Source organism: Haemorhous mexicanus, chromosome 8, assembly GCF_027477595.1.
Source record: "Haemorhous mexicanus isolate bHaeMex1 chromosome 8, bHaeMex1.pri, whole genome shotgun sequence".
Taxonomy (NCBI): Eukaryota; Metazoa; Chordata; class Aves; order Passeriformes; family Fringillidae; genus Haemorhous; species Haemorhous mexicanus.
The window spans coordinates 497,993-520,210 of NC_082348.1; the positions used below are offsets into that span (position 1 = coordinate 497,993).

Here is a 22,218-nt window from a genome sequence, read left to right on the forward strand (position 1 = left end):
AAGAACTGTTCCAGCGTGTGTCTCTGGGGATGGCCAGCCCGTGGCAGCAGCTGCTGCAGGTCACTGACAGCCAGCAGTGCCAGCAGCAGGGACACAGGGCTCCAGCCATGGCTGCAGGGCTGGTGCCAGGGCTCCGTGGGAGTTCAGGGCTTGGCTGGTGGCTGCCAGGGCTGGCAAGCTGCTCTGCCCAGGGCTCGCCTGCTCCTCGCCCGTCCTCCTGCACTGCTGACTGGGGACTGAGGGGCAGCAGGGACAGGCACCCACTCCAGTGACCCCCAGGCCCAGGGCTGCCTCCTGTGCTTCTCCACCATGTCCAGGAGCAGGAAATCTGAAGGCTCTTCAAAGCCACACTGAAGTAACAACAGGTCAGGTAATAACTGGAGAGAAAAACCAACCCAGCCAGAAGTTCTCAGAGCCATCAATCTTCCAGGAAAGGCGCGGGGATGGCCTCTGGCCAGGGCTGCCCCTGGCACCAGGCCTGTCCCAGCTCGGCCACAGCAGCCCCCTGTGCCCTGGAGGCTCTGCAGGGCTTTGCCGTGTGTCCCCAGAGCTGCTGTGCCTCTGTCCCCACCGGGACCCGAGCGTGGCTGAGGGCACTGTCCTGCCCCTGCTCTGCCACCCCTCAGCCGCTGCTCTTGGCCTGCAGCTCCTCTTTCCCTCTGCAGCTGGAGGAGCTGCACGGACACCATCAGCCGAGGGCGGTGTTACTTTCCCATCCTCGCCAAAAGGTGACTTGAGGGATGCCAGGGATGCCGAGCAAGTCAGAGTATGAGCAGGTTGAGGTCAGGTGAGTGCCCGAGGCGGGCAGGGCTGTAAGGACAAACCCTGGCAGGGCAGCAGCTGCCGGTGAGAACTGTGGGCAGGAATGGAAAAATTAAGCAGATTTCCGTAACTGCCAAGCCCGATTCTTAACTGCCGTGTGAGCACAAGGCGCACCGAGAGCCTGGGGCTCTGCTAGGAGGGATTTGTGTGAGTCGCACCTAAACCACAGATCACGCGGCCGCCCTTCCGCCCTCGCCCTCCCGGAGCGGGGCCGTGGCACAGCGCTCGCCCTGAGCCCGGCACGGCGCAGCGCTCGCCCTGAGCCCCGGGCGCTGCCCCGAGCCCGGCATGGCCCTGCGGCGGCTCCTGCAGCCCAGCTCCAGCTCCAGCTCCTGCGAGGAGCCGGCGCTGCCCGCGGACGGCAGGAGGATGCAGCACCTGGCCAGCACGGTGGGCACGCTGCCCCGCGGGCGCAGGCAGGTACGGGCTGTGTCCCCACGGGCTGGGGGCTGGCAGGGTGACCGCGGGCTGGCTTGGGGGGCAGCGGAACCTTGGCAGCGCTGGCGGCGTGGGAGGCTCTGCGAGGAGCCAGGGATGCTCGGGCTGCGAAGGGCGGTGGCAGCTGCGACCGGCCCGGCTGAACTCTCCATTTCCAGCCCTGCTGGGAGCTAGGGAGGGTTTGTGCTGTCTGGGCACTCCTTCAAATGCGCATTTACCTGGGCCAGGTGGCCCGGCTGCCCGGCCCGGCAAGGCTGGCAGCAGTGACCCCGGAGCCGTTTCCGTGTGGGTTGGGGGTGTTTCTGTACGGCTGCCGGGGCTGGCTCTGCCGCTGGGCTCTTCCCCAGAGCAGCACCGGCCAGCACACGGCCCCGGGCTCCCACAGAACCGTGCTGCTGCGGCCGTCAGCCGTCGGTCAGCAGCTCGGCTCTGGGCTGTTTGTCTGACACGAAGGAGCCAGAACAGAAAGTGTGTGTGGGACGGGATGGTCTGAAAGTATAACCAGAAAATCCGCGGCCACAGCTGTGCACGGCAGGCTTTGCTTTGTTTGGCTGCAGAGGGGCCCTGACCCTTCCCTTGGCTGGTGTGTGCGGGGACGAGGCAGAGCTGCGGTGGTGGGAGGGGGCTGCCGGGGGCAGCAGCCCCTCCCGGAGCCCTCGGTGGCCAGGAGTGGCAAGGGGACATTGCTGTGCTTGGCTGAGGCCGGCAAAGCTGGGCTACATCAGGGCCAAGGTGGCACTGCAGGGACCGTGCCCAGGGCAGGGGTCCCTCGCCCAGGCCCTCTCCTCCCCCCAGAAGGATTGATTGTGCCCGGCCTCCCTCTCCTCCCCTTGTCCCCTGGCAGTAAATGCACCATGTCCATGAAGGGGCTGTTTCTGCAGGAGCTCACACCATGGCACCATTTCATCCTGCTGAAGAGACACCAGCTCTGCTGACTGCAGACATCTCACTGATGGTGGGACGCCTTATTCCTGGCTCACTTTTATGGGAAGAACCCCTGTTTGACCTGGCTCTTCCCAGAGACCTCTCCAGGCACAGGTGTCCCTGGCCTGAAGGCGGGGCCAGGCTGGGAGATGCTGTGCAGACACTGCAGGGCTCAGGGTGTGCACTCCCTGCCTCGGGGGTGCTGTGTGCCTCTCCTGGCAGGCATTCTGCTTGTAAACACCCGCAGAATTTTACAGGAAAGGGACAAAAGTGAGATGAGGTCTTGGCACAACAGAAAGGTGATTTGTGCTCTGAGCTTGCCCCAGCATCTGACAGGAAGATTTGACCTCCAGATGCTTTTCCTCCTGATCAGAAAGTTCAAGCTCTCTTTTGACCACGGCAGAGGTGTTGGTGGGATGCCAGCAGCTGCTTTTAGCTCTTCTCTACACTGCTGGTTGTATCTGTGTGCCTCAAAGAACCACAGACCTGCTGATGCCTTTCCTCTCCTGTTTCTGGTCACAGCTCCCCCTGGCCAGATCCAGCTCCTTGGGCGACCCCTCCAAGCCGCAGAGGTATGACTCTCTGATTCTGTGTTTCTAGAGCCCCTGCTCCTGCCTTATCCTGCATGGAAGGTGTGACACCCAAGGGGGCTGGGGTGCGAGGCAGACAGTGAGACAAGTGGTACCCAGCACCTGGGACAGGCAGGTGCAGCTGTGACCTTTGGCTTGGGCATGGGAACAGGCAGCACCACCGTGGGAGGGACGGCATGGTGACACCCTGCAGGCACAGGGAGGGACAGTGTGGTGACACCCCACAGCGTGGTGACACCCTGCAGGCACAGGGAGGACAGTGTGGTGACACCCCACACAGCATGGTGACACCCTGCAGGCACAGGGAGGGACAGTGTGGTGACACCCCACAGGCACAGGGAGGACAGTGTGGTGACACCCTGCAGGCACAGGGAGGGACAGCGTGGTGACACCCCACAGTGTGGTGACACCCTGCAGGCACAGGGAGGACAGTGTGGTGACACCCCACAGCGTGGTGACACCCCACGGGCACAGGGAGGGGCCATGGGGGGACACCCCACACAGCATGGTGACACCCCACGGGCACAGGGAGGGACAGTGTGGTGACACCCCACACAGCGTGGTGACACCCCACGGGCACAGGGAGGGGCCATGGGGGGACACCCCACACAGCATGGTGACACCCCACGGGCACAGGGAGGGACAGTGTGGTGACACCCCACACAGCGTGGTGACACCCCACGGGCACAGGGAGGGGCCATGGGGGGACACCCCTGTTTGGGGTGGAAATGAGGCCCACGAAGAGCAGCACCCCACGCTCCCACGGCATTCTGTGTGCTCCTCCTGCAGGAACCTCGTTGCTATACTGAAAGAAGATAAAGAGACATTTGGGTTTGAAATCCAGGTAAGACAGGTTGTTCATTCCAACAAAAGGTGGTGCAGAGTCTGAAGTGCCATATCCCCAAATCCAGCTGAGGCAGGCCAGAGTAGAGGAAGGGGTCTGTCAGAGCCTGTGGAATCTGAAGGGCTCACAGCACTCATAAAAAACAGGGATGTTTCTCTGAGGATTATTTCATAGTGAAGGTCACAGATGAGACTTTCTGGCCTTCTCACAAGTCAGAGTGTTGAATGCAGGAGAAATCCCATTCAAATCCAAGTAAGAGGCAATGATGGTGCCTTCTTACCTCCATACATGAATATTTTTTTGAGAATTGTATATGAGAATATTTTCAAAAGAGAGAGAGATAAAAAAACTCTCTTAAAAATTCTTTATACTGGCTTTTTGCTACCTCCTTCAATATGCACAGAGGAGATATGCACTTTTCAAGAAGATGAACAATATTTTTCCATAAATGCCTGCTAAGCATGACTTTTGGGGCAGGAGCTAAATCATATAGGAAGAGATGCTGTTTGGTGTAGAAGTCAGTAGGTCATCAAGCATGAGAACCAGACTGTTACCAGGAGTACTGCTAGTGGGAGATTCTGTGTTTGTGGGGTTTTGTGAGAAAGGTACCTCCTAATCAGCAGGTCTGCTAAAATCCTGGGTAAAGCTAAAAAACTATCCCAGCAATAAAAGGATGTAGTTTGGGAGCAGAGGGATCTGCCTGCCAGCAGCAGGGCACTTTCTAAGTGCTTTCCTCTGTCTGCACACACAGGGAAAAAGTGTTTTCTGTGAAATTAGTGTGTTAGGAAAAGCTTAACTTTGCCCAGTTTGGGTCTGTGGCTAATGAGTGGGTCAGCCCTCAGCTCGTGAACAGAGGAGAGCTTTCAGAAGGGAGGATAATTGAGTCAATTATTGGGCTTTTGTGTAAATTGTCAGGGCAGATTTTCATTAAAAGTGGCATTCTGATTGAAAATAATTGTTCTTGGCACGTTTTCTTCCTGAACATACATTCAGGGTGAGCACTTCCTAGGAAGCTCGGGCTGCAGAAAGGCAGCACCTGTCAGCTACTGAGGAGTTTAGAAGCTGCAGTTCCATCACCAGGAGATAAATTCAGGCAAAGCAGAATAAGATTATGTGAAACTTTAGGTCTACATCTGCAGGGAGCTCATGCTTCCCTCGTCACTCTTAGTTTAGGCACGAATTTTACTGCTAGTCCAAAAGCTGCAGTCACCAAGGCACGGGGGGATTTGGCCAGAGGAGCTCTGAACTTCCCCGGCCTCCACCCCTTTGTTCCTCACTGCTGAGAAACTTGGGGGTCCAACGTGAGCTGTCTCTGGGTTAGAAGTGCAGTCACAGGTTTCCAGGAAGCAGGCGTGGTATTGCATGTCCCAGAAAAGGTTTCCTGCTGCCGCGGGATCCGGACTGGCTGCGGCAGCAGATTCTGCATTTTTCTGAATTCCTGTCAGCACCCATAACCACACGGGGGATTTAGAGTAATTAGAGTCACTAAATGGTCAGTTAAGTGTGCAAGTCAGGAATAAAAAGCACTTCCAGGAGTGTGGGGATGTGTGTGGGTGACAAGTTCCAGAGGCCAGAAGAGCAAAAGTAAGTTTAAATCTTCTGTCTTTTCAGTTGCAATGCAAACTGAGCTGTCTGGTAGCAGCAGCTGACTCCTCACAGCATTGCCAATGAATAGGAGTCAATCCCTTGAAAAGCCCCAGTCCCATTCCTCATGTTCCCCTGGGAAATGAGACATCTTTCCAGAAAGCCATTCCCACCCATGCTGACATATTCTTGGTTGAAATTACGGAGTTTTTAATGCTGAATAACCAGCTTGCTCTAAAACTTTTTGTTTTAAACAAACAAACAAACAAACAAACAAACAAACCCCCAGGCATCAGCCTGCTTTTAAAACTTGTTTGTTGGGTTTTTTCCCCCAAACCCTGTGGACAGGCTCCTGTAAGTGTCGACTGTTTTCTGCTGTACAAATGCATTTTTAATTGTTGGGTTTATAGCATTTTGATCTCACTTGCATGTAAAGTACTCTGCTCATCGCAGCCTTCTCATTGAAGAAGTGCTGAATTTTAGCTGGCTTTCCTGGCTCCAGGATGGGTAACTCTGTCCCTTTGGCATTAACAGACCATTAGGTTCCCACACCAGAATGATTTCTCCCTGGAGGTGTGCACCTGTGTCTGCAGAATCCAAGAGGAGAGCCCTGCCCACCTCTCCGGCCTCCAGACTGGTAACTGTCCCTGGGTTTTCCTGGTCCTCCCGTGTGCCTGTTGCTGTTCCCGTGGGGCAGGTGAGCTGGGCAGGGCTGCTGATGCCCACCCTGGCCTCTGTGTGTGTGTCTGGCAGGTGACATCCTCAGCAGCATCAACGGCGTGAACATCGAGGGCTTCGGGCACAAGCAAATAGTGGAGTTGATAAAGTCTTCAGGGAACTACTTGAGGTGGGGGCCTCTCCTTTGGGTGGATTCTCCCACAGCCCTGCACTGCCTGAGGGGCAGAAATCCCCAGGGCTGGGCTGGGCAGAGCCTCTGTCCCTCAGGTCAGCATCACCCTTCCCGCAGGTTGGAGACTGTCAACGGGGCCTTGTTCCTGAGGAAAATGGAGCTGGAGACCAAACTGCAGGCTCTCAAGGTAATAGGATTAACTGTTTGTTCCCCTGTCAAGTGGAGATTGCTGTGGTTCACTGCTGATGGGGGCAGGTGGGTGTCCATGGGACAGGGGGTCCTGGCAAGGGCTGACACCCATGCTGCCAGCACCCCCAGCCACCCCAGCCCTGGTGCCCCTGATATTCTTTTTTGGAAACCCAGAGTAAAGAAATGTGGTTACAACCCCAGGACTGCCCACATGAGCTTAGGCTGGCCAGTTTGGGTGTGGGAATCTGCAGAGTTCGTTGGGCTGGTGGGGAGGTGGCTCCTGTGGCTGTCCCCAGGCACAGCCTCGCCTGTTTGGCATTTTAGATCAGCTCTGCAGTGGTTTATTTCACCCCCAGAGCTGAGGGAGGGGAGCTGAGGGAGCTGCAGCAGGGGGAAAGAAGCGTTGCTGGGTGTTGGTGGCTGGTGGCACTGGGGGCTGTCAGGATTTCCAGGTGTGCTCCCAGGGGAGGCAGGGGGGGCTGTGCCAGTCCCACGCTGTGAGGAGAGGTGGGGTGCCTGCTCTGGGGGGTGCTCCGGAGCTGGGCAGGGCTGCAGAAGAGTGCTGGCATTGCCACAGCTGGGTGAAGGTGGGTCCATGCTCTCCAGGCAGGTTCCAGGCTGCTCCTTTCCCAAATTTTCGGACGTGGCAGCGCTTTGGCCAGGGCACCCTCAGCCATGAGCCAGCTCGTGTTTTCTGGAAGAAATTTGCTAAACTCTGGCACACGCGGGTGTTTCCCGGGGGTGACCTGCACTTGTACAGACTGTTTAGCTTCCCTGGAGTGACAGAGCTGTTCCCTGTCCCCACAGCAGGCGCTGCACCAGCGGTGGGGGGAGCTGCGGGCGCTGCTGGCCCGGGAGCGGCTCCTGCTGCACGGTACGTGTGGGGCCCTTCTGGGCAGCCCTCCCGCAATCCCACCGGCACTGGCTCCCCTTCCCTCCTGAGGAGGGCCAGGGGCTGGCCTGGGAACGCTTTTGTGCCGAGGGTAATGGCCTTGGCTGCTGCTTGACCGAGCGCTCTTTGCATCAGTCCTGGGCTAGGAGTTTACGTGGGTGGTAAATTTTTTTTCCATTTTTGTACGTTCCCCTTTACCAGGGAAGGGGCCGGGTTGGGTTTTGTACGGACTGCCCAGGGTGCAGGGAGCACCTCACAAGCCGGAGCAGCCGCCCACGTGGGAAGGGGCTGCTCCCTGTGCCAAGGGGCTGGGCACGGCGCTCCGGCGCTGCCAGGGCACAGGCGGGCTGCTCCCGGCGAGGGGCAGGCTGGCCAACGCTGCCCTCTGGCCAACGCTGCCCTCTGGCTCCTGCTTCCAGGGGAGGTGAACGACAACGCCCTGCTGGCTGCGCTGGAGCCGGGAGAGCCCAGCTCGGGCGGCGGCTGCAGCTCCCCGGGACCCTTCTCCCCAGGCCAGCCGCGCTTCTCCAGCGAGAGCAGCTCCCGCAGCCGCCTGAGCTCCATGACGGTGGGCAGCGAGGACAGCTTCTACCAGGGCAGCGCCTTCGAGGACTGGGCTGCGGAGAGCCTGAGCCGGCAGTCCAGCGTGGACGATGACTGTGTGTTCCCCAGGGACGGCCCCGCGGGCCGGGGCTCCGTGCGCCGGCACCGCAGCATCAGCCTGGCCAGCAGCGGCTCCGCGTCCCCGCTCTGGGACAGCGGCGGCTGCTCCGGCAGCTTCGGCACCCTCCCGCGCAAGAGCCGCCGAGCCAGCGTTCGGAAGCACCTCTTGAAATTCATTCCGGGCTTTCACCGGGCGGTAGAAGAGGAAGAAAGCCGGGTCTGATGTCGCAGTGCCGCCCTCGATGCCCGGGCTCTGTGGCCTGAGGCTGCCCCGCGGGGACACACGGCGGCGGCACCGCAGGACGCTCCCCCAGACTACAGCTCTGATCAGAGTCACATGCCTCTGGGGTCCTAATTATTTTCATTTTCAATCAGAGCACGCTGCGGACCTCTTCATTAACATGAAAAATGAGTGACTCCAAAATGTGAAGAACCTTTGCAGAACTTCCTCAGCGAACTTTACTGTTAATAACAGTTTTTAATTGAATGCGAAATTGATAGCTATTTATTTCCTGTTACCGGAGTCAGTGTCTTCCAAAGGTCTTCAATAAAATGAGTGCTTCTACTCAAACCAGTTGCAGAGTCCCATGGGAAGAGGATGGAGCCTGGAGCGTGTGGCAGAGAGAGCCTGGGCAGGGTGTTCTGGAACGAAACCTCTCTGCCAGGTTTGCACCCCGTTGTACAAACGGTGTGACAACCCAGAGCTGGCTTGGTCTGGCCAGCTGCAGCCTCTGCCAGGTGCTGATATCCCACGTCTTGCCAGGTGTCTCATTCCAGAGGATGTGGAGAGGAAAGGACCCTCCTGAGCACACACACGTCCCCAGGCTGCTCTGTGGAGCCCTGAGGGGTGTCTGTGACACTGCTCGGAGCAGCTCTGGGTGTCCAGCAGGGCTGATCTCCCTAGGGCAGGAGAGAGGAAAGGCAGAGGGCTGTCCTGCAGGGGTGAGCAGGATTGCTCTGAGCTGGCAGGGCTGACCTCCCTAGGGCAGGAGAGAAGAAAGGCAGAGGGCTGTCCTGCAGGGGTGAGCAGGATTGCTCTGAGCTGGCAGGGCTGACCTCCCTAGGGCAGGAGAGAGGAAAGGCAGAGGGCTGTCCTGCAGGGGTGAGCAGGATTGCTCTGCACTGGCAGTTGGTGACATCCAGGGACCCCCCTGGAGTGCCGTGCTGGGGACCCTGCCCACCAGTGCCCCGGGGCTGCAGGAGCTGCCCCTTGGTCCCACGTTCCCACTGCTCTCAGCACTCCACACCTGCTCACATTTATTTCCTCAGGAGCTGAGGCTCCAGGCAGCAAGGATCACACGAGAGCCTGTGTGAAGTGGGGATTAATAACCACGGGCACAGAGGTGAAGAAAAAGAGTTTTTTTCACTCCCTCTCAGTACATAGAAAAGGCTGTTTGTTCAGCCTGAGCAGCCTAATGATGTTTTTCAAATACAACTGGAATCATTTTAAATATAATTCAAAGACCTTGGGTGACTCATTCGCCTGTTGCCCGGGCAGCCTGTGCAGTTGTACCCTCAGGTACTGCTGTGCCAGGCATCTCTGGGCTTCTCAGAGACCACAGGCTAAATCCAGCAGCTTCCCTGTGGGATGAGCTCCAAACAAAAACAATCTGCTCCCAAAACTCCTCTGATTCACCAACATTGCTGAGAGAGGAGAGTCAGTACAGGCCTCTGTAATTTCTGTGGAAGGATTAAGTAGCTGGAAATATGGCATGGCTCTGGGAGAGATGAAGGGCACTCGGGGGCTGGAGGAGAGTCAGGGGTCTGGGGGACAGTCAGGGGGCTGGGGGGCAGTCAGGGGGCTGGGGGGCAGTCAGGGGGCTGGGGGACAGTCAGGGGAGATGGGGGACAGTCAGGGGGCTGGGGGACAGGCAGGGGGCTGGGGGGCAGTCAGGGGTCCAGGGAACAGGCAGGGGAGATGGGGGACAGGCAGGGGAGATGGGGGACAGGCAGGGGAGATGGAGAACAGGCAGGGGAGATGGGGGACAGGCAGGGGAGATGGGAAACAGGCAGGGGAGGAGCTCCCATGGTGTGTACATGGGGTGATGCCCTGTCTGTGCTGCTGCCCCGAGTGCTGCAGTTCAGCCCAGGAGCCCCTCTGCTCTGGGTCCAGCCCCAGCCCTGCTCTGGAGGGAGGTTCTGCTCCAACACCCACGTGGAGGTGAAGCCCATCCCCAGCCCAGGCTGAGGCATTTCAGGTGCTGAGCTCTGGAGCTTGTCACTAGGCACCAATATTAGGACCCATGCTTTGCTATCTCAAAATAGAGTTCTACTTTTCATTGCCTGTTGCACCAGCTGAAAGGAGAAAAGAAATCAGAGACTGGTTCTGTTTGGCCAATATGTTGAGTAAAAGGCAGGTGTAGGGGTGTGCAAAAGCAGCCAGGGGCAGAAAAACCAGAACACCTGGTGAGGGTCCTTGAAGGGCCCAAAGGGCATGGACAGCTCCAGCACTGAGAAAGGGACCCTAAAGTATTCCAGCTTTACAGTCCAAAGTGAGATTCCTCTAAGTATGAAAGGTTAATTTGCCACAGTTTGGGACACAGGCACTTAGTGTGAGTGTGGAGAGGCTGGAGGAGCCAGGGCACCCCACAAGCTCAGGAGAGCCTGAACAAGTGATCCCTCCCAGCAGGGTGAGAGCACACTTTGGGTGCCTCAGGATGACAGCGTGACATGTTCTCACCACGGCCACAAACAGGATGTGGGCAACAAGCACCCAGCCCTGCTGTGCCCCAGCCTGTGGGGGAGGAAGGAGCTCACAGGCCAGCCAAAGTGCTCAGAAAGAAAAGCAACTACGACAGCTTTTAAAAGAGGCATTTCTCCTGGCAGAGAGCACTTTGGGTGGATCCTGCTCTGCCTCCTGGTGAGGGGCAGGAGGAGGGTGGGTGTACACCCAGCGTGGGACAGTCACACCAGGGCTTGGGCTGCCTGGGCTCTGGACCTCCAGCTGCAGAGTTCTCACTGATCACAGGGGTGTTGGAGGGATGGGAGAAAGGTTCCATTCCCAGCAGCCAATGGAACCTTTTCTCTGCTTATCCCCCAGGGGCTGAGGGGGTAGCACGAGTTTACTGCAGAGGAGAGCGCAGCTGGTCCTCGACAAATGCAATTGGATTTTAAACGGAACATTTCAATTAAGTTGATGAATGCTACAGAGCCTGACCTTCTCAGGGGACTTAACTGCTCAGCTGAGTGTTGCCCACTGCCCAGACCCTCCCACCGGGTCCTAACTCCTGGGTTCCATCCTGCCCCACAGTCAGGGATGTGGTGCTGCCTTTGGGCTCCATCCTGCCCCACAGTCAGGGATGTGGTGCTGCCTTTGGGCTCCATCCTGCCCCACAGTCAGGGATGTGGTGCTGCCTTTGGGCTCCATCCTGCCTGCAGTCAGGGATGTGGTGCTGCCTTTTGAGCTCCATCCTGCCCCACAGTCAGGGATGTGGTGCTGCCTTTGGGCTCCATCCTGCCTGCAGTCAGGGATGTGGTGCTGCCTTTGGGCTCCATCCTGCCCCACAGTCAGGGATGTGGTGCTGCCTTTGAGCTCCATCCTGCCTGCAGTCAGGGATGTGGTGCTGCCTTTGGGCTCCATCCTGCCCCACAGTCAGGGATGTGGTGCTGCCTTTGGGCTCCATCCTGCCTGCAGTCAGGGATGTGGTGCTGCCTTTGGGCTCCATCCTGCCTGCAGTCAGGGATGTGGTGCTGCCCCCCTGGCTCCATCCTGCCTGCAGTCAGGGATGTGGTGCTGCCTTTGGGCTCCATCCTGCCCCACAGTCAGGGATGTGGTGCTGCCTTTGGGCTCCATCCTGCCCCACAGTCAGGGATGTGGTGCTGCCTTTGGGCTCCATCCTGCCTGCAGTCAGGGATGTGGTGCTGCCTTTGGGCTCCATCCTGCCCCACAGTCAGGGATGTGGTGCTGCCTTTGGGCTCCATCCTGCCCCACAGTCAGGGATGTGGTGCTGCCTTTGGGCTCCATCCTGCCCCACAGTCAGGGATGTGGTGCTGCCCCCCTGGCTCCATCCTGCCCCACAGTCAGGGATGTGGTGCTGCCTTTGGGCTCCATCCTGCCCCACAGTCAGGGATGTGGTGCTGCCTTTAGGCTCCATCCTGCCCCACAGTCAGGGATGTGGTGCTGCCTTTGGGCTCCATCCTGCCTGCAGTCAGGGATGTGGTGCTGCCTTTGGGCTCCATCCTGCCCCACAGTCAGGGATGTGGTGCTGCCTTTGGGCTCCATCCTGCCTGCAGTCAGGGATGTGGTGCTGCCTTTGGGCTCCATCCTGCCCCACAGTCAGGGATGTGGTGCTGCCTCCCTCCTGCTGCTCTGCGTGGCCGTTCCTGCAGCCCCACCCCGCACTTCCTTTCCCCGCGGTGGTGAGGCCCTGCTCCCCTGCTCCCCTGCTCCCCTGCTCCCCTGCTCCCCTGCTCCCCTGCTCCCCTGCTCCCCTGTTCCCCCGTGCAGCAGCTGGTCACACCCAGCTCCCCGGGCTCCGAGCAGAAGATGGCACAGGTGGTTATCCAGGGCAGCTGAGCCTGGCCTGCCCAGGGGGACTCCCACTTTATCCACAGACAGAGCCAGGAGGGGGTCCTGGTGCTCCTGGCATGGACCAGCTGCTGTTAGTGGTGTCACATCCAGCTGTGGCTGTGCCACACCAGACTGGACAGAACAAAGCTTTTTCATTTTTAAAAGCTTGAAGAGGCAGAAATCCACCCTGTGGGGGTTGTGCAGAAGGAATTGTTCCCTGCCCTTGAGAGCTGGTTTTGTCCAGCTGTTTACAAACAGCTGCCTGCGGTGGGAAGAACCCACACCTGCCTTTTCCTTCTGCAATCCTGCTGCCCAAATGGCTCTGTGACCCTGTGAGTACAGGAAGGAACCTTCCCCCCCTCAGTCACCAGGCCTTGCTGGGTGCTCAGCCTCTCCTCCTGAGGGCACCCACCACTGCTCATTGTCAGCTCACACTCAAACCTCATTGTCTGCTTTTCTTGGGCAACGTTTTCCAGCAAAGGATGGGTTTTATAAATCAATCACACCAAATTAATTTTAAAACAATAATGAAAACTTGTTGATTTAAAGACACAGACTCAGAAGATTAATAGAAGCAGTGGAAAGTGTTTGGGTCCATTTCTAATCGGGGGCTGAACTTGACAAGAGGATTTCCAAACCCTAAAGCCCAAAGATACCAGGAATGCTGTATTGCACAAACACAGAATGTCATTCACGGCAGGAGATTACACTGTTATGTAAACCTGGCTTTGGGCACCAGGGTTGAGACGAGTTCAGCTGTGGTCAGAAATGCCCCAGTGCTGCTCGGGTGACTCTCCAGCTTCCCTCTGCAAACTGCTCCCTCTCGATCCTGCCAGCCTTAGGTGTGACTGAGTATTGGAATAAAATCCCAATATTGCTGAGTGGAGCGTGCCTGGGCTCATCTGGCCCTAGTGCTGGACCAAGGGCAGCAGCTGTGGATGTTCCACCTCAGAGACACCTTTGGCTGGCTGGCAGTTGCAGTTAGGCACTCGGAATGAGCCCAGGCATGGCAGAAACTCTGTTTACCTCTGGTGGAAAAGGTTCAGGCGATGGTGAAGAGGAAAGAGAGCGGGTTCTGCTGGAGGGTTAAATCCAGAGTTTATTCCAGGGTCACAGAGCTCTGAATCTCGGTAACAGCTCCAACAGAATCCTGACTGCATGGTCTCTGTGTCTTTTAAGCCCACAGGGAGGGGGGAGGGAGAGGATGGGTGAGCTACCAACCAGGTGGGAGGGGGAGGGTCTCAGGGGACAATGACACCTGGACAGGCCAATGACCCCAGGTCTGAGAAGCATCTTTTGAACTTCTGCCAATCACACGACGCCCTTGCTGGAATGTGGAACTTGACAGACAGCAGTTAGGAAGGGGGCAAGGGGGCAGGGGGAGGGGAAGGAAGAAGTTGGCACACGTGAGGGACAGGATATAGCTTCACACCACAACAACTGAGAGTTACCGAGAGAATCATGGAATGTCTTGGGTTGGGAGGGACCTTGTAGCTCTCCCTGTTCCACCCCCTGCCATGGGCACCTTCCACTGCCCCAGGATGCTCCAAGCCATGTCCAGCCTGGCCTGGGACACTGCCAGCATTCCAGGGGCAGCCATGGTCCCTCTGAGTGGTGCTGGCTGTCCAGGGTGCATGGCCAGGCACAGGTGGACAGCATGACGCCGTGCTGTATGCAGGGCCTGTGCCTGTCCCACTGCTGGAGCTGCTCCCCAGAGGGCAGAGTAGATCCATTGTGCCCCAGGGCATGGCGAGGTCCATCCACGGCGAGGTTCACCCACAGCGAGGTCCATCCACAGTGAGGTCCATCCATGGTGAGGTTCATCCATGCTGAGCTCCATCCACGGTGAGGTTCATCCATGGCGAGCTCCACCCATGGCAAGGTTCATCCCTGGTGAGTTCCATCCCTGGCAAGGTTCATCCATAGCGCGGTTCATCCAGGGTGAGCACCCATGGTGAGCTCCATCCACGGCGAGGTTCATTCCTGGTGAGCTCCATCCATTGCGAGCTCCATCCATGGCGAGGTTCATCCATAGCGTGGTCCATCCACGGTGAGCTCCATCCCTGGTGAGCTCCACCCCTGGTGAGCTCCATCCATGGTGAGATTCATCCACGGCGAGGTTCATCCATGGCGAGGCTCATCCATAGCGTGGTCCATCCATGGCGAGGCTCATCCATAGCGTGGTCCATCCATGGTGAGGTTCATCCATGGCCAGGTCCATCCATGGCAAGGCTCATCCATGGCGTGGTTTATCCATGGCAAGGCTCATCCATAGCGTGGTCCATCCATGGCGAGGTCCATCCATGGCGAGGTTCATCCATAGCGTGGTCCATCCATGGCAAGGCTCATCCATAGCGTGGTCCATCCATGGCCAGGCTCATCCATGGCAAGGCTCATCCATAGCGTGGTCCATCCACGGTGAGCTCCATCCCCAGCGAGCTCCGTCCCCGGCGCGGTTCCCCGGCGCAAACCCGCTGGGGAATGTTAAGCGGGTTAGGTGGCAGGCGCTGGGGAAGGTGGTCACCCTCCGGGGATTAGGGGTCAGAACAAAGGCTGTCCCTGTGGCCAGCGGGGACACAAAGAGCCATTGTGCCCAGAGCACAAGCTCCTGTTTATTCCCGCGGGGCTGACATGCCCACAGCCCCGCTCTCCAGGCCAGCACAAAAGCTTCCTTGCTTCAGATTGTTTGTTTATGTAAATTATAATGGTGCATTTAATTATGCAACGGGCAGAGCCTGGGCGACGAGGGAGGTGCTGATTGGGCTGGCAAGCCCCGGGCACAGCGGATGGTGCGGCCGCGGGCTGGGCACAGGAGACGCACCAGGGCCACTCGCGCAGGGGACCAGACCCCGGGGCGAAGGGGCGAGGAGGAGCTCCCCACCCCGGGGCAGGAGCGGGGCCCGGCACGGCCCGGCCCGGCACGGCCCTCAGCATGACAGAAGAAGTGCCCGCAGCTGCCACCATGCCGGCGTGCAACGGGAGCCTTCCCCCGGAGGACGGCCCACTCCAGGTCATCGGTGGCCTCGAAGAAATTGCAAAATCTCTTGGGACAGTCCCGTATGCAAATGCAGAAACGAGCCCTGACACTTCACCTGCAAAGGAAAATCTGGAGGAAAATAGAAATTCATTGGCAGAGGACATTGCTCCTGAGAATTGTGCTGGAGAGAAGGGATGTCAAGGTATTGTACGGGGCTGCCTGTCTCTGGGTGTTGGGAGAGAAAGGTTCTGATTTATCTGTAGCCTAATGAATAATGGGATGTGCTGTTAGCCAAAATTCCCCATCTGTGGTAGCTGTAACAGTGACTTGGAGTATTTCAGAATCTGGGACACATTTGAGGGATGCAATGAAAAGATCCTAACTAAAGAAATGAGCAATTCTAAAGCTGCTCTGAAAACCTGCTGATCTGCAGCCATTAAAACCTGATTGCCATCACTAATTTCTCCATTAGCCCATGTCTTCTGCTTTGTGTTTCCAAAGGAAAGCGAGAGGAGAAGGCTGGGACACCAGAGCAGGGAGCAGTGGATATCCAGGACGCAGGGACCAATGGCCAGGGATCAGGGGAAGGTAATGCAAAATGCATCTGGTGCGGGGTTTCACCAGTGTCTAGCACAGAGACAATGGATGCAGGTGGTTATTATTTTATTTTAATTGGGTCAGACCCTTCTATTCCAGGGAGCAGTGACTCATTTCTCACCTGTGAGTTGCTGCACCTTAGAAACCACAGCTGCTATCTTCCTGCCAGAGTTTTACATATCTCATGGACCATGGGGTGTCCAAGCATTGTGGGGTCTTCAGGCAGGAGGTCCCCAACAGCCTCAAGGGGCTGGGAGATTATCTGTCTTCTGCTCCATGCTCAGAGGAGAACCTCGTGAGGCTGTGGGCTGTGGGCGCTCACAAAACCCAAACTCTTTTCCTGCCTGATTCACCAAGTGTTGAATCCCCCAATGCCCAAGTATCCACATAAAATAGCTCTCCTAAACACCCGTTCCTGGGTCTTGCCCTGCTCATTTCTGGGTGAAAAAGGTGGAAATGAGCAGGAGCCAGGGCTGGAGCCTCAGCCACCTCCTGAGGTGAGTGGGGCTGCAGGGGGGTCACCGCCCGTCCTGGCCATGAGATAAAAATGTACTGAGTATATACAGAAATGAACATATTTATTTCACTATGCAGACTGCAGCCACTTCCCCAAAAGGAGGAGTATTTCATGGTGTGTTACTGGAGGAGGGCAGCCGTGTCTCTCCAAGGGGGGCTCTAGGCATCATTCCTTTCCTCATCTCCCACCACGGGCTCCTCCTGTCTCGTTGGCTTTGGCTGGGGTGGGACAAGGGTGTCTGCACCGGGAGCTGCTGGTGATGCTCTGCCCTGAGCTTTGAAGTGGGCTCTAGATGAGCCATGGGCTGTGCCCAGCAAGCAAAACCTGCTTCCATTAACAAAAGGAAAAATATCCAAACATTTGTCATGGCCAAATTAATATTTCATAGCAACTGTCTAGGCTGTGAGGAGGTGAATAGTGGTGGAGGCTTTGCCACTTAGAGCTGACATCCGTATTCCAGCTGTGCTGCTTTAGGAGCACACAATAAAACCTATTAAAGGATCTCTCCTGGGCCCCCTGCACCAGCCCTGCGACCACAGCGCTTTATCTCCAAATTGCAGGCAGCTTTTTAGTACCCAACCAATTTAGTCTAATTAATACTCTGGACCCCACAGGCAAAACCTTGAATAGGTCATTTGTTTCGACACTAGAGCATCATTAACCGCAGAGACGTGCCAAACAGGGCAAATGGGAGATGGCCACCGCAGCAGGGGTGGCCACTGCTGAGGGAGGGACACGTCCCATTGGGGCACAGCTGGGCACTGCATGCGGGATGGCTCCCTTCCCCTTCCCCCTTCCCTTCCCTTCCCCCTTCCCCTTCCCTTCCCCTTCCCTTCCCCTTCCCCTTCCCTTCCCCTTCCCCTTTCCCTTCCCCTTCCCTTCCCTTCCCCTTCCCTCCCCTCCCCTCCCCTCCCCTCCCCTTCCCTTCCCTTCCCTTCCCTTCCCTTCCCTTCCCTTCCCTTCCCTTCCCTTCCCTTCCCTTCCCTTCCCTTCCCTTCCCTTCCCTTCCCTTCCCTTCCCTTCCCTTCCCTTCCCTTCCCTTCCCTTCCCTTCCCTTCCCTTCCCTTCCCTTCCCTTCCTTTCCCTTCCCTTCCCTTCCCTTCCCTTCCCTTCCCTTCCCTTCCCTTCCCTTCCCTTCCCTTCCCTTCCCTTCCCTTCCCTTCCCTTCCCTTCCCTTCCTTCCCTTCCCTTCCCTTCCCTTCCCTTCCCTTCCCTTCCTTCCCTTCCCTTCCCTTCCCTTCCCTTCCCTTCCCTTCCCTTCCCTTCCCTTCCCTTCCCTTCCCTTCCCTTCCCTTCCCTTCCCTTCCCTTCCCTTCCCTTCCCTTCCCTTCCCTTCCCTTCCCTTCCCTTCCCTTCCCTTCCCCTTCCCCTTCCCCTTCCCCTTCCCCTTCCCCTTCCCCTTCCCCTTCCCCTTCCCCTTCCCTTCCTCTCCCCTCCCCTCCCCTCCCCTCCCCTCCCCTCCCCTCCCCTCCCCTCCCCTCCCCTCCCCTCCCCTCCCCTCCCCCCCCCCTCCCCTCCCCTCCCCTCCCCTCCCCTCCCCTCCCCTCCCCTCCCCTCCCCTCCCCTCGGGGGCAGTACGGAGGGGGACATTCCCAAGGACAGGGGGTGGCTTTGGGAGCTGTCCCCAGGTGTTGGGGTGCCGCCCGGGGGCTGGGGTCCGGCCTGGCCCCGTGTCACCCCGAATGGCGAGTCCGGGGGCAGGAGCCGGTGCCGGAGCCGCAGCCGCCGTGTCCCCCGTGTCCCCCGTGTCGCGCAGGGCCGGGTGGCACGGCGGGGACGGGCACGGCGGGGACGGCGGCGGCGGCCGACAGGGAGGTCCCGGAGACCCCGCCGGGCAGCGCCGAGCCCAGAGGGAACGCGGCCCTGGAGGCGGAGGGGGAGGATGCAGAGGAGGAGGAGGACACCGAGGAGGACGAGGTTCAGGTGATCGAAATCAAGAAGGAGAGCAGCGAGGCGTCCCGGCCGCAGCAGCGAGACGGCGGCAAGCAGCCATCGCCCCCGGGCAGCCCCGGCTGCAACTCCCCGCTGGAGAAGGCGGGGGAGCAGCCCAGCCTGGGGAAGAAGAACGACATCTCCAGACACAGCTATTCCAGGTACAACACAATCTCCTACCGGAGGATCCGTAAAGGAAACACCAAACAGCGGATCGACGAGTTCGAGTCCATGATGCACTTGTGAACTGAGGGGGGAGTGCCTAACGCGCCGAGCCTTTGCTCTGGCCTTGGCTTTATTTTGCTCCCCCAAACGTGTCTCTTCACACAACACAGGGTCACGGCTTTTCTTCTTTTTGTACATGATTTATATTACACTGTGAAAATTTAACATCTTGGCTTTGACGGGGGCAGAGGCATCCATAGCGCAGGAAAATAAAGAATCAGTTTGCTAAGTACCCACCACTGGATGTTCAGGTTATCCTCCTTTCTCCTTTAACCAGGGGAGACCAGGGGAGGCTGGAGAGGGTGGGCCCCTCTGGCTGCCCCAGGCTGCCTGCCCTGCTGTAAGGAGCTGGCAGTGTGGCAGCCGTGTCACTGCCAGGGCAGGGGGCACCAACAGGGATGGCTGTGACCACCCCTGCTCTGTTCTGCAGTCTGTCTGTCTGTCCTGGTGCCCGATGGTGCCCGGCAGCTGCCCTCTGCCAGCCCTGCCTGTCCCCAGCTCGTGCTGAGGTGCCACCAGGCCAGGGCAGCTGTGGGCACTGCTGTTGGTGCTGGCTGGCCACGGTGCCAGCCTGGGGTGGCTTTGGGGCGGTGGCACCGGTGCCCAGTGCCACCTGCAGAGGCACAGCCGGGCTCTGGGCTGGCCCCAGGGGCAGCAGCCCACCTGGCACCCGCCTGCCTGTGCCAGTGTGCAGCTGGTGAGCCTGGCCACCACCAGGAACACTTATTGTCCCAGTGCCACCAGGTCAGACTCTCTTAGGTGTTCTGATTTTCATCCTAAGTTTAGGTGTAAAATTTTAAAGATTATTTTGTCAAAACCGGGTGAGTTTTAATCCATTATTTTTGTCTCACCTGGATATTACCCTTCTCCATTTTGAAAGACCTTTGTGTAAGCACCATGCAGTGGTGTCAATATTTTTAAACTGTTTTACTCTAGATTTGTCTAGAGTTGGGACTTAGCTTTGCACTTGTTATCCCAGAAAACATCTGGAAAGCTGAGGACTGCTGGCAAGGGAGAGGAGGTGAGGAAGGAGTTATACAGGGCCTCCTACAGCCATAAGTGCCTTTTAAAGGATTAGTTTTACATCTCCAGCAGCACTGAATATCGCTTTGACTTTTCTTGTTCTACATAAAGGCAATTATTTATTGGCAACGTGAAAATAATACGGGGCAATTCTGCATTGTGCCAGCAGACATAGCCCTCATTGTGCCATTCACACTTGTTTGTTTGCTCCTTGGCCTGGGCAAGTTCTGAGCTCTGCTTGTACCAACCTATACTGTGGGTCTGTTGCTGCTGGCAGCTGCTCTGGGGGTGGCACAGCCTCCTGGGGACGGGGCTGTGGTGCTGCAGCCAGGGCCTCGCTGGACAGGGCTGGCACAGCCCGGGACAGGGGAGGTGTCCCTGCCACGGCAGGGGTGCAACGAGATGGGCTTTAAGGTCCCTTCCAACCCCAAACCATTCCAGTTCCAGCAGTGTCTGTGACCACTCCCGGAGCGGGGGGCTGCCCGAGGTGCAAAGGCACCCCGAGGTGCAAAGGCTGCCCGAGGTGCAAAGGCTGCCCGAGGTGCAAAGGCTCCCCGAGGTGCAAAGGCTGCCCGAGGTGCAAAGGCTGCCCGAGTTGCAAAGGCTCCCCGAGGTGCAAAGGCTGCCCCAGGCTTTGAGAACCTTGGGCTCGCTTTTTGCCTTCCTTGCCGAGCAGCCCTCGCTCAGCCGAGGACCGCAGCGCCCTCTCCTGCTTTCCTGGGTTAAAAAAGCGGAAAAATGGGAGCGCTGGGATGCTCGGGGGGCCGGAGAGCCCTGCCCACCTGGCCTGGCTGTGGTGTGGACAGCAGGGGCTCACAGAAGCGGGCAGGGGCGGGGAGCTGGAGCTGTGTCCGTGCCCGCGGGCACAGGGTCGGGCAGCGGAGCAGCCGGGCAGGAGCTGCCGGCACTCCCGAGAGGGCAGGGCACACGCGGGGATCTGGACACTGTCCCTTGCAGCAGAGGCACTTGGAGGCAGGCGCTGGCCAGGCCATGGCAGTCGCAGCCCGAAAATGCCTTCTCTCCGTTTCTGCCGTGCCGGGGGAGGGTTGGCGGCAGGTGAGTAAGAGGCGGAGCCTCGTGGGGTGTGTCGGTGACAGGTGACAGGTGTCACCACAGCTGCAGCAGCTGTGGCTGCAGCAACCAGCTCGGCTATTGCCCTCCCCTGCACCGAGCAAGGAGGCAACAGGCCAGAATCCAGGGAATTGGTGCTCTGAGGGCTCCTCCTGGGGCGATGCCGTACGGCTCAGCCTGGCAGTAACTCGGGGGGAACCCCTAGAGAGGGCCCGGGCTGGTCAGAGGTAACACACTGCCCTCAGAGGAAGCAGCTCCATCCACTATCACCTATTCCTTTTTAAATTTAACAATTTAGCACCGGGCACAGCAGGGACTCCCCACTCCACCCCACCCCTGGTGCTCCCCGGCCCCGCCGCTCCCGGAGCCGAGCCCGGGGTGCGCGGGAGCGGCGGCACCGCCGCGCCTGCCGGAAAAATGCTCTCGTTTCTGGAAGACTGGGCTGACTGGTGCCCTCGGAATGGTCTCAGCACTGAGCAACAGCAGGGCCCCAGCTCACTGCCAGCCGCCCCCGGGCAGCCTGCAGTCTGTGAGCAAAGATCCAGCAGGGAAGTGAGCATTTACAGGAGCGGGGCAGCGGCGTGCGAGTGACAGGGCTGGCGATGGGATGTGACCGTGACATATGACTGCCTGCTGCCTGCTCCGTGACAAGTGATTGAATGTCAGCAAACAGAATTTGATGAAATTCATGCTCCTGATACGAGCTGACTGCCCAAACAACGTCTGTGTCATTTTTCTGATGGTGACTGCGGGCTAGCTGCGCTGAAGGAGGGAGAGAAAATCAGGAAGACAGTTGGAATAGGAGTCAACTGGGGAAATCTGTTGGGCCAGTCAATGCTTTGGCAGACTGAGCCTGTCAGATGCTGTCAGCACTGATGCACACGTCAGAGGTAGTGCTGTGCCAGGCCCCCTGCACAGCCAGAGGAGGGGGGTGTGAGGCAGGGCTGGGGGCTCGGCTGTGCCCACCGTGAGCTCTCGGTGCCACGCTCAGCTCACGTACCCAAGGGCTTGGGCTGGAGCAGCCCTCAGCTCAGCACGGGGCAGTGGGGCAGGAGGACAGCACTGCCTCCCACTGCAGCCCTGCAGGGCACAGGGAGCAGCATCCTACTGCAGGAACTCCCAGTGGGAGCAGGGGTGGAAACCCTGCCTGGTGTTACATACTCTGGATCTCACAGCCTGGGCACACAGAATTTATTCTCCCATCAGATGCATCCCCTCGTGCCTGGTGCTGGATTTTGGAGTGAAGAACTTCACAGTACAGCCAACCCCTGCCTGTGACAGTGAGTCCAGAGGGAGTTTGGTGTGCAGAGCCTGGCTGTGCCCTGCAGCCTGGGCTGAGGGAGCAGCAGGGCTCCTGGAGAGCCCCAGGAAGCCACAGGGGCTCGGGGACAGGGCTTGGGGTCCTGGCAGCCCCAGGTGGGACAACCTGGCTGCCCTGGGAGGAGGAGCCTCCAGGCTGGCCTGGAGTGTGCCTCTGGCAAGAAGCAGGACAAAGCTCTGGTTCCCTGCTCCTGCAGCTCCTCTCCCCACCAAACAAAGCGTGTGTGTCCTCGCTGTCTCCAGCACAGGG

General features: G+C 58.4%; 2 protein-coding genes across 3 annotated transcripts; both read left to right on the forward strand.

Annotated features, from left to right (window-relative positions):
- The first annotated feature begins 1,021 nt into the window (after nucleotides 1-1,021).
- On the forward strand, nucleotides 1,022-8,367 carry CYTIP (cytohesin 1 interacting protein). Of its 2 annotated transcripts, none has more exons than XM_059852431.1 (8): nucleotides 1,022-1,242; nucleotides 2,707-2,756; nucleotides 3,564-3,618; nucleotides 5,737-5,839; nucleotides 5,956-6,049; nucleotides 6,170-6,239; nucleotides 7,052-7,115; nucleotides 7,553-8,367. In XM_059852431.1, exons 1-8 carry the CDS (start codon nucleotides 1,111-1,113, stop codon nucleotides 8,017-8,019), a joined length of 1,035 nt encoding a protein of 344 aa, XP_059708414.1. In that variant the 5' UTR covers nucleotides 1,022-1,110; the 3' UTR covers nucleotides 8,020-8,367. The 2 variants fall into 2 exon arrangements, with proteins under 2 accessions (XP_059708414.1, XP_059708413.1); XM_059852430.1 differs by having other exon boundaries at nucleotides 1,025-1,242; nucleotides 7,049-7,115.
- Nucleotides 8,368-15,008: 6,641 nt separating this feature from the next.
- Nucleotides 15,009-18,784, forward strand: ERMN (ermin). Its single transcript, XM_059852437.1, has 3 exons — nucleotides 15,009-15,485; nucleotides 15,785-15,871; nucleotides 18,154-18,784. Exons 1-3 carry the CDS (start codon nucleotides 15,239-15,241, stop codon nucleotides 18,573-18,575), a joined length of 756 nt encoding a protein of 251 aa, XP_059708420.1. The 5' UTR covers nucleotides 15,009-15,238; the 3' UTR covers nucleotides 18,576-18,784.
- The last annotated feature ends 3,434 nt before the right edge of the window (nucleotides 18,785-22,218 follow it).

Bases quoted from the DNA above. Each gene is read 5' to 3' on its own strand.
- CYTIP (XM_059852430.1), top strand. From the start codon at position 1,111: ATGGCCCTGCGGCGGCTCCTGCAGCCCAGCTCCAGCTCCAGCTCCTGC. The intron at 5,840-5,955 runs GTAACTGTCCCT...TGTGTCTGGCAG, and splicing joins CCTCTCCGGCCTCCAGACTG to GTGACATCCTCAGCAGCATC. The intron at 6,050-6,169 runs GTGGGGGCCTCT...CCCTTCCCGCAG, and splicing joins TCTTCAGGGAACTACTTGAG to GTTGGAGACTGTCAACGGGG.
- ERMN (XM_059852437.1), top strand. From the start codon at position 15,239: ATGACAGAAGAAGTGCCCGCAGCTGCCACCATGCCGGCGTGCAACGGG. The intron at 15,486-15,784 runs GTATTGTACGGG...GTGTTTCCAAAG, and splicing joins TGGAGAGAAGGGATGTCAAG to GAAAGCGAGAGGAGAAGGCT. The intron at 15,872-18,153 runs GTAATGCAAAAT...CGTGTCGCGCAG, and splicing joins TGGCCAGGGATCAGGGGAAG to GGCCGGGTGGCACGGCGGGG.